At 37.8% G+C, this 11,633-nt stretch overlaps 1 protein-coding gene across 1 annotated transcript in view; it reads left to right on the top strand.

The window, feature by feature from the left end:
* Window positions 1-4,205: 4,205 nt before the first annotated feature.
* Ms4a5 (membrane spanning 4-domains A5) overlaps window positions 4,206-11,633 on the top strand; it is an 8,053-nt gene continuing 625 nt past the window's right edge. Inside the window, exons 1-4 of the mRNA XM_028777471.1 lie at window positions 4,206-4,372; window positions 7,581-7,709; window positions 9,248-9,304; window positions 10,247-10,399. Of these exons, the coding sequence (XP_028633304.1) occupies window positions 4,220-4,372; window positions 7,581-7,709; window positions 9,248-9,304; window positions 10,247-10,399 (492 nt within the window). The 5' untranslated portion in view covers window positions 4,206-4,219. The remainder of the gene's footprint in view (window positions 4,373-7,580; window positions 7,710-9,247; window positions 9,305-10,246; window positions 10,400-11,633) is intronic.

Here is an 11,633-nt window from a genome sequence, read left to right on the forward strand (position 1 = left end):
AGAGAGAGAGAGAGAGAGAGAGAGAGAGAGAGAGAGAGAGAGAGAGAGACTGAGACTATGCATAAAGATACCCAGAGAGCTGAGGAAATGTCATATTAAGGCATCAAAAGAAATCAACCAAAAAGAGAACCACCATAAAAACATAAGTTTGCAGGTATAAAAACAATCATTTATAGATTGTTATTAGGGATTAGTTGTTAGGGCTAGTTTAGTAAATTAGAAGTTGCATATTATCTCCCTATAGCCACGATTTCACCAGTCTGAAAACTAGATTTCTAGAATCAAGAATGGTTTCCCTCCTGTTGAATTGGTCTTATATATAATTAGCTTTTTGTTTCCACCAAGATTTGTGTACTACTACTGTACTTTTAGGATTACTGTGTCATACTGATTATTGATGTGGTTCACTGGCATCATAGCTTGCTAGGACTGTTGATTACCTCCCTCTTTTAGAAATTTACATGGTGCCTGCCTTCTGGCACCATGAAAGTTAGTCCTCAGGGAAGGGATAGTCAAGTCAGTTCCAGCTTACAGACAAGTATAGTCCCATCAAGGAAACTTCCCTTTGCAACAGTCTCTGTCTACAGAAAACCATAATGACTCAAAATGCAGATTTGTAGAGCATAGTCTCAGTGGAAACATATACAAAACAAAACCATATAAGGCTCAGAGAATAGTGTGGAAGAGTGGGTAAAAAGATTGTAAAAAGCCACATAATCAAGGAGTTTGCTGTGAGCCTGTGTCATGTAGTAACATCAGAAGTTATATTCACAAAGTCTTACCAATATGATTGCCCAAACATGAACTGAATGAGGATGGTACCAATTGACATGCCAAACTGAATGAGGTAAAGCTTCAACCTTAAACAAAGAACTATAGGCAACTGGTGAAATCTGGGAATGGAGGAAGGTCTTTCCCAGAGAAAAGGCACACAAAATGGTTGCCCAGTGGCAAATGGTCAGCCCTGAAAACATACATACAAGTAACATTATATAGAATGAACAAGTTATATTTAGAAATATACTCACTATTAGTGAAAAAAGAGGCCATGAATTTGAAGGAGAACAAGGGTGGATATATGGAAGAGACTGGAGGGAGCAAAGAGGAGGGAGACATGTAATTATAATCTAAAAAAATTAAAAATATAAGTTTTCTGGCACTCATATTTTGTATTTTATGTTCTCTAAAATTACAAATAAAATTGTGTTGTTTAAATCACCGAATCTCAGGCACTTAATTATGTTGGACCAAACATACTAACATAAACCTTTTCTTAGATGGTAGAAAGCACAAGGGCATAAAAAAAAAAACAACAAAACTCTGTCCTCATAAATCAAATACCAATTTTTTTTTTGACAGCAAAATCCATGGTAGTCACAAAGGGAGTACAATAACAGAGAGCATTTATATGGATATCCTGACCAGTCAGTGACTAGGGATTACAAAGTGTTTTCTCAGAAGACACAGCCAGTGGGGAATCCCTAGTACTTGCTCTTGGAGGTTCTATTAAAAAAAAAGTTGCCATTTTTATTTTAAAATAATCTATACAGCTTGAATGCTGTAGCATTACTACGTAAAGGTGATAAGGCTTCAGTCCATTGACCAGCAGGACAGCACAGTGTGAAGAGTCAACACTAAACGCATCAGCCCAGGATAAACAGAAACCCCAGCTACTTTCTTCCTCTCTTGTCTCCTTGTAGCTCTTCCAACAGAGCTGAACACATTGGGAGAAATAATGGGTTTTTCACAGTCCTTTGTGGAATAAGATATAGATTTACTGTTTGTGATTTAAAGTGACAATGACACCCAGAGGATTTGGAGACCTCCAGGCAAAGGACACTTGCCACTGTCCTATTTATTCTCTAGGGGTTGGATATGGGTCTTTGGAAGGATAACAATTTTTAATAGAAAGACAAGAAATTTAAAAACAAAAGTAAGCTTCATCTATAGTATGACATAAATGAAAGAACATGGAACCTTTCTTATAATCACCCAGCAAGGAAAGCAAGAGATGAAGCCTTTAACTCAGTCTGACCACTTGTATCATCATAGTTTCCCAAGAACAGGTAGCAACAAGATAAAGGTTTGATTAGGGAATATTAAGGCCTTAAAAAATAGTATTCATAATACTATTCATAATAGTATTCATAGTATTCAATCATTCATAAACCACTTTAAGGTTAGAGGGCCTCTCATGGAGGGAGATTTTGTAATGCTAGAATATGAGATACATAAGGATTTATGAAGCTTTCTAAAGCTGAGCTCAGATATGCCAATCGTGTGAACACACCTGACATGTCTATTAGGAAGCAACCATCTCCACACAGAACCACAGGACAGTAAGAGTTGCAGTAACTCATTGTGATACTGTCAAGTCCTTATGGTTAAGCTCATAAATACATATTAAGCTTATAAAGAAACAGCCTAAAAGATCTATGGAAATAAATCGAGATAAAATATTTGACCATAATAGATAGAAAAGAAATAATGTAAGAAGTAATGCTGACTAATAGCATTTTCTATTATTACCAACATTGACTTACAGACCAAGAATATTATAATCCACTTAAAATGTCCTTATTATGTCATCAACAGTCCAAAGAAGACATGATATGTTTCAATAAAGATGTAAGCTAATATGAACAGAGACGTTAATAGGTAACTTTATCTTGAACCTAGAACTACTAAATAAATGAATTTGAGAATGAGACATAGAAATGATCACTGGATACATATATGAAATTCTCAAAGAATAGCTTATTAACTTTTAAAAAATTGCTTAGGATTAATTCTAGATTTTCATGCTCCCAGGATTGAGTCCTGTGGTGGATCATAAGAAGTAGCTTGAATGAATTAAAACATAAACAATTAAGTAATTTGTCCATTTATCAGATAGTTAAGAGAATGTTACCATGCTTGGGGAAAAATAAAATTAAAAAGGCCCACAGCAAAGTTAAAACATGGGTAATGAAGGTCATACAGTGCTTTACAAAATATATTGCCCCAAATATTACTTAACTCAAAGGAAATGAAACAAACGCCCAATGATTTCAATGAAGGATAACCATAAACATGCCTCTGTGTCCATTTGAGCTAAATGTAAGAAACATACACTCAAAAAGAAACTGTGATATATGGATAGAACCTTCAGCTACCAAGAGGCTGGTCTTGACAGAAAATTTAATTAAGAAAGATGTAAGATCAATAGAAAATAACAGAGCATGACAACATACATATATGATCGACAACATAGTGGGACAGATAACTGTAGTTAAGAGCACTTGCTGCTCTTCCATGGAACACACATGGAGCGGCTCAAAATTGCTGGTAGCTAGCTCCAGGGGATCTGATGAACTCTTCTGGCCTCTGCATGTACCTTCACACAAATTGCATACATTCACAAAAACAGGAGTGCATGCATGCGCACACATATGTGCACACACACATACTTTAATAAACATATTCTTTCTTCTGCTCATTTATGACCTTGCAATTTGGCAGCCAGATCCACTGATGAAGATGTATGACTGAGGCTATCCTCACCTATCTAATTCTGCATAATCCACTAGTGGACCATAGATGTGTGAGAAAACTTGGCAGGGGTTAATAGAACAGTATTAGCCCGAAAAACTAGCAATGTAACTGACAGAGAGCCCACAAAACAAAATTGTAGTTCTTTGAAGCCACTCTACTTTAGGGTGGTATATATATATAAGTCTGCTAAAATGAGGTTGACAGCAAAACACAAAAAACCTTTTAAGTGACAGTCAACATGAATAAAATGACTGATTAGTTCTAAGGCTTGAGAGGGTTTGTCCTCTCTACACCTAAAATGAAAAAACTAGAAACTTGGGAACTAAAAGACTGGACAGGCGTGTGTGTGTGTGTGTGTGTGTGTGTGTGTGTGTGTGTGTATGACGTAGTTGTGAGGACAGAGGAGTATGTGACTTGCCAAGGACACAGTATTTTCTAATCAAACCAAGATTACTAGTCACCTTCTCCAAACAGATACACAGACATGGTCACTTTAATTCTTATCTTTAGGCTCTTGGCCATTCCTGAAATTCTATGACTCTGTGACTTTATGGTTCTATAATTCTAAGCCAGAGTACAACAATGCCGGTGCTCTAGACAGCTTCAGTACAGGGAACGAACATGGTCTAAATGGGAGTACCAGCTATTTCCTCGTCTTCCACTTGAAAAAACCAACTGTACCATCATGGATTCAAAAAATGTGCACAGTCCCATGTTCCTGGTGCTTCCTCCAGAGATCATCACTCCAGAAAACCAAACAACAGCATTTACAGCCACAGCCTATGATCCCCAAAACCGAGTGCAGAAAATCCTTATTAGAAAATTGGCGATCTTAGGGGTAAGTAAACTGTCTCTCTATGTGTAATATCTGGTGGCACACAATGTCCAATAGGAATCAACTCCATATGTCATTGCCACTCAATTAAGGAAGTATGGATTGTGCTTCTACATGAATTATGAACAAGATTCTGTGAATAGGAAAATACAAGATGAATAATTCAATGTTCCTGAACTCTTAAAAATCACAGCCACAAAACTAATTATCTTTGAGAATTTTCTAATCAATCTCAGGGAGCAAAAGGAAGTAGACGTTAGGCCAGATTCCCTCTCTTAGGAAACTGCAACATACACTTTTACAGTTTCCCAAGCAGACCTCAGAACTCATAGTTTTACATAGTATTCAGATATATATGTTTATATATACATATAAGTATAAAGATCTTTAGAATAGCCTCTTTAATTTTTTAAATTAAAAACATAAGTATATCATCTCCCTCCAACCTCATTCATGGCCCCTGCCCTATTGCTCCCTCTCAAACTTGTGGTCTCTTTTTCTTTGTTATTGTTTACATATGTGTATAAATGCCTAAATATATAAATACAACTTTTTGAGTTTTATTAGTGTTGCTGACCAATTGTACTTGGATAATTGATTGGAGGTGGGGTTTTCACTAGAAAAGGTCAATTCTCCCTTTCTCAGAAAGCCTTAGTTGCCTGAAGTTCTTTGTCTAGGGTTAAATGGATCCTGGCAAACATTCATTTCTACATCCATCAACTTGTCATTCCACAAGAATTATTCCTATTTATCAAACCTTTCTTAAGATAAAGTTTAGGTAGAAAGTCATCAGATATGTTTGAGGTAGTAATATTACACATATCTTGGAGAATATTCTTCCATTTGAACACTAGCCTCTCATAATGGAAAATAGAACATAATCCTTTCCAGGACAGAAAAATAGAATAAAATAAAACCAGACAAAAAGAAAGATCATTCTGTGACACGTGGGGAAATGAAACTAATGTAATCTGCTTCAGCATCTCTTCAAATGTGATGGACTTCAAGCGTGAATGAAATAGTTTGCTTTAACAGAAACTGAAGTAGGTGCAAGCAACTATATTGGATGCTACTTTTACAGAAAAAAAAAACAAGCTAATTTTTCCTCACTTAGGAAAACAAAAGTTTCATGTGAAAATAATGAGACCATGAAAATATTAAGAATTCTATTTCAATGGAGTATCTAGAAGAATCATAAATGGTGACACCGGCATGGGAATACCTACTGATAGAACAGTTGCCCCAGTTAAAAGGAATGAACACATTCCACAATGAATTGGATATTTCATATGGACTCTGAAGAAATCATGGAATTTCAACAAGTAAAAATAAAATGAGGACACAGAAACAGAAAAGATGCAGTAAACTCTGGAAGCTAAAGAACAGGAGGCACAGGGAGGGGGCAGAGGAAGAGAGCTGGGTGGGGTCAATCTAGGCTTAAAAGATTTAAGAAGGCTAATAAAAGAATTAACCTGCTTGACAAATTAGTCAGGTCATACCAATACAATAGAATAGTGTTCTGTAGTACAAGAAATTAGCTAACAAGCCAAGAGGAAGCATGAAGAGTCTCATTTGCATATTGTTACATGAAAAAACTCAGTGAGTGCTCTAGGTGATGATGGGTGATGGAGGAATATCTCTACATAGCCACCAACATGTAGGAGAAATGTGAAAGCTATAAAAAAAAAAAAGCACCCTAGTGGTGTCTACAACAGAAAAATGGGATAAAAGTCAAATATGTAGTTTTTTAATTCTTCTGCCAGATTGCTGCTTATATTTTTATATGTATTTATTCATTTGTGTGTGTATACATGGTCATGCACATGCCATAGCACATATATGGAGACAGAGAAGAACTTGCAAGAGTCCATTCTCTCCTTCTACCAATGTGGGTTCCAGGGATTGAACTCAGACTGTCAGGCTCAGTGGCAAAAACCTTTACTTGCTGAGCCATCTTGCTGGCAGAAGTATGCATGATTCCATGAGTAGAGATAATATAAAAGTTAGCTACTCTGGGGTTGTTGCTATTAAGAAACTTGAAAAGAACAGATGACCAGAAGACCCTAAGGCCTAGAAAGATAACAGCATCAACAACAGAGAAAAAGAAGTCAGGAAATCAGGCTTAAAGGTAGAAAGCGAACCCATTTTTAAGACATCCAGAATATAAGCTTGTAGTCGTACATTCAAGAGAAATAGTCATGTTGATATGATGAAAATGCACACAATAGCTCTTAAGACTCAGCCACTCAATGTTAGTATAGTGTCAAAAGACCTCACCAAGTAAGTGTACAGAAAAGGTCACAGAAGACATGACCTCCAGCCATAAGCCTTCTGCTCTTTTTGTCATTCTTACCAGGCTTCTCTAGCACCCATCAACCCCCTGCCTACCATTAACAGGATGTGGAGAATGTTCCTCACAAGCACAGGAAAGGGAACGAACAGTCCATGAGGGATGCTCTGCGCTGGCAATGCAGCACTGCTTCCAAAGGCTCAGAGAAACATTCACATTCAAGAGTGTTATCTGTAATTTTAAAAACATACTACTTCCTTGCCCAGTGCTGCAGCCCGTACTCTGACCTCTCCGGGTCCCCCTTGCTCCAACTCAATTGCAACCATCCCCCCAATCCAGGAAATCTGAGAGCTGCTGTCTGCAATACAAAGGCCCCTCTCTACTAGCTTCTCCAAACCCCACCAGCTGTCGCACCATCTTCTCTCTTTCCCCTCTCCACCTCCTCCTTTCCTGCATCCCTTCGCTTCCTTTCAGGATCCAGAAATCGTTTTCCTTTTGCTCAGTATTTGGCTTCTGCCTTCTTTATTGACACAATCATGAACCAATTAGAGAATCAGACTTTAGTATCAGCTCTTCCCCCTACACAAGAGAATTTCCCTGGGTGTCCAGTTGAGGTCAGGCTGATTCAGTAATTTAAAAGCATTCATACATAGGTGCTGATGAACTGACAAGAACAGGACGTGGAAGCTTCCACTCATGGCGCAGCTGACCCTGGGATTGGGAGCACTGGGTTAGACTCATTTTCCTCTTAGTAATTATCAGATAGGAGTGGGGGTAAGAAACCATCAAGGGATATCATAAAGGAACATTCATTATCCTTCTCTTGGCTATAAAGAGGGTAACTGCCAAATCCTTGAACTAATGATTTATGTAGAATTAGCCCCATCCCCAACGAGTGCTGACTTTCCTCTCTATTTGCAGGCCACCCAGATCCTGTTTGGAATCATGAACTTTTCAATTGGAGTTGTTTTTCTTTTCACCTTGGTAAACCCATACCCAAGGTTTCCTTTTATATTTCTCTCAGGATATCCTTTCTGGGGTGCTGCTTTGGTGAGTATATTGTATTTAGTTCAAGTAAAAGTATGTCAACCAGGCATACTAAAGTAACATACTAAAGTATGTTAGTGAATGGATTCTTAGTTATGAAACAAGATAGATTTGGGTGTGTGAATCTGCAGGAAATGCCACTAAGACATCACCCTTATGTCAATTGAAGCAAGCTCTCTGCTCTATTGAATCACCAGAGTTGATGGTAGCCCATCTTTGGGCCTTGAAATTTGGAGGGAATATTCCTTTAGGTTTTATGGTGGTTTTATAGTCCATTAATCTCATCCAAAGTTACTTGCAACATATGATAAACTATATTCACAGAGCAAGACAATGAGGATCCAAATTTTAGTACAGTGATTATCCTCCAGTAGGCATTAGTCTAATAAGAAAGAAATCATGCCACGAGATCAGCATACTTCTTACATCTATGTGGTGTTGCTTCTGATGCTGATAAGCACTTTACTCTGCAGAAAGTGAAGGAACAGAGACAGCTCCCAAGTGTCTGAACACAAAGAGATGCTTATTTAATAGTGTGCAATCTCTATTAGCTTAGTACCTACTTAGCTTCAGAGAATGGGCAGGGTGTGAGGATTCGGAAGCCAGTCCCCAGTAGCAATTCCTCATAGGGTGTGAGAAATACCAAATGACACAGGACACAGAAGCTGCTTCCAGAGAAAAGGGCAGTGTCTGGAGTCATTTCCAGCTGGACCAAGTCGTAAAGGATGAGGAGTTGCCTAATTAAAGCATCTACAAAAGATGGGAACAGGGGTGTCTAGGTAAAAAGGGAAGAAGTTTTCATTTTCTGTCAGAAGGTCTGGGAGGTCTACTAATGTGTCTGGAGGAAGAGCCATTTCCAGCTGGACTAAGTCTTAAAGGATGAGGTGTTGCCTAATTAAAGCATCTACAAAGGATGGGAACAGGGGTGTCTGAGTAAAAGGGGAAGAGGTTTTCATTTTCTGTCAGAAGATCAGAAGGTCTACTAATGTGTCTGGAGGAAGAGGCAGGAAATTTAAACACAGCCCAGCTGAACTCAGATTTTAAGTTTCTGCTAGACAATGAAGCTGCCATAACTGACCCACGTCCATGAAAATTGGTGTGTGCAGTTTCTTTTTTCTTTCTTTTTCTCAATTATCAGTCTGCTGGCTGAAATTGTGCCTTATGTTTCCATTCAACAGAATAAACTGGTTGAACTATGATAACTATATGGCCTTAGTGCTTATAAACTGTTGACACTAGGCATTTGGAAGCTGAGTCATGATACCAATAACAGATCAACAACAGGAAAATGGATAAGGATATGAAAGTCCAGTAAGGTAGAAACATCCTTTTGTTCAAAGAGGTGGCTCAGACTAAAGATCCAGCCTTTTTTTTCCTTCACTCTGTGAAGTGGTTCACCCTCCTCAATTCCCTGGGGTTTCTGTGAGCTTAAAAGGAAGGCATAGGAAAGAAGTGGTCAGAGCCCTGACCTGAGAGACCCTCAGCATCATCTTATCATGTCCATCATTAGGATATTTATTCTTTATTTTTCTTTTTTGTAGTTCATTAACTCTGGGGCCTTCCTGATTGCTCTGAGAAGAAACACTACAGACACTCTGGTGAGTTCTATGTCTACCTTATTAAAAACTATAATTGTTGAGTAATTTTCCAAAAATCATCATAGAATTAGAAGCCATTCATATTGGTACACTTTTCCAGATTATCATTTCAGAGTCTCATGTTCTACATGAAGATATTGAGGCACAGAACTCTTGAGTGACTCTGTCCTTGGTCCCCAGTTGTTAATGCAGAGTAGGTCTCAGTAATCTAGTCATTCTCTCATTTGTTCTTTTGATGAATATTTTTGGTGCCTACTGGTTGCCAGATGCTTTAACAGGCTATTGCTTGACTCACAGGAAAAGCACACTGTGCACAACCTAATTAAATCACAAGCAGATTCCAGGAGTAAAGAATACATTGCTGATCTATGTATATTTGTAGGAGTAGAGTATTCTATCTTACTCAAAGAAACAAAGACATTAGATAGTAATAAGTCAGTAAGCTATTTGTATCAAAGAACATCCTAAAATTTTGTAATTTTAAAATGTGTTTGCCTTTATTTATTAGCTATGTGTATGTAGGGGATGGGGGAGATACATTTCCATGCACAGTGTACCTGTGAAGATAGCCTTTAGGACTTGGTTCTCTCCTACCATGTGGGTCCTAAGGATAGAATTCAGGTTGTCAGGTGGCAGGTGCCTTTATCTGCTGAACCATCTCATCAGCCCTAAAGTTGGTAATTTTTAGGGAGATATAAAAGTAATGGAGAAATGCAAGGTTTAGTTAAACACAGTCTTTAAATTAGCATTTAAATAGGCCATAGCTACCTCTATTTGAATGGAAGTTAATCCAGGCACAGAATGAGTTGTATATGTGGTAAATATATATGTATATATGGTTTCTTGGCATTGTGAAAATCCATCTCTCCAGTCCTCCACCCCCACTGCTCTGTCTGTGAAACAAGGCAGGCCTAAGTCTTTTATTTTCTGATTCTATTGCAGATAAAAATGAGCCAGGGGATGAATTTACTTAGTGCCCTGGGAGCAGCAACTGGAATCATTCTCCTCATATTTGGCTTCCTTTTAGATGGAGAATTCATTTGTGGCTATTCTCCAGATGGTATGCAGTGTGGTGCTATTACCATTCTATTCGTTGTAAGTATCCTATGCTATTTCTAGAGTGAGAAGCAGATGGTTCGAACAAAAAGGGTATTACCCAGTCAGCACCATCCAGATAGCATTGTAGACACATATGTATTTCCTTTTCCTCATTCAGGAGCCCACTGTATTAGACCAGCATTATATCACACATTGTGGAATAGAACAATAAATGCTCAAAACTTACAAAAGGTATAAAACATGCAAATAACTAAGGATAATATATAAAATGATTCTAAAAGAGAGGCTTAGCAGTGTCCTCATGGTTCATAGTTCCCAGTACATTATAACTGTGTGTGTCTGTGGTTTTTATTTGGTTTTAATATTTAGGTTTGATTTCTGATAAATTATGGTAGATTGAAAAAAGATTTCTGCTTTGTCCAAAGTACTATGATAATTGGTATAAGATGATATGAATAAATATATAACTAAAAAATGATAGTTAAGTAGGCATATTAAATATTGATAACATACAGATGCAGATATTTGCATCCAAGCATTGGATTGAGGTCGGGGACCTCTATGGAAGAGTTAGGAGAAGGACTGAAGGAGCTGAAGGAACTGGCAACCCCATTGGAAGACCAGCAGTGTCAACTAACCTGGATTCCTAAGAGCTCCCGGAGACTAAGCCACCAACCAAAAAGTATACATGGGCTGGTCTGAAGTCCCTGTTTCTTTCCTATTTTTGTCTTTACCATTTTCTTATCTCTTGACATTCTTCTTTGTCCTTCAAGAGACCACTTTTCTGATATGCATTCCTCCATGTAGGCTATACCTATGAAATGGGGAACTTCCTGCATATAATTTAGCAAATATTCTGTTTGTTTTTTCTTAAACAATTTGCTATGCTATGCTATGCTATGCTATGCTATGCTATGCTATGCTACCCTATGCTATGTTATCCTATGCTAGGCTGTGTTATCCTATGCTATGCTATACTATGCTATACTATGCTATGCTATGTTATCCTATGCTATGCTATCCTATGCTATGCTATGCTATGCTATGTTATCCTATGTTATGCTATCCTACACTATGCTATCCTATGCTATGTTATCCTATGCTATGATATGCTATCCTATGCTATGTTGTGCTATCCTATGCTATGTTATCCTATGCTATGCTATGCTATGCTATCCTATGCTATGTTATCCTATGCTATGCTATCATATGCTATACTATGTTATGCTATGCTATGCTATGCTATGCTATGCTATGCTATGCTATGCTA

The sequence above is a fragment of the Grammomys surdaster genome, unplaced genomic scaffold (genome assembly GCF_004785775.1).
Source record: "Grammomys surdaster isolate TR1022 unplaced genomic scaffold, NIH_TR_1.0 310, whole genome shotgun sequence".
NCBI classification, from domain to species: Eukaryota; Metazoa; Chordata; class Mammalia; order Rodentia; family Muridae; genus Grammomys; species Grammomys surdaster.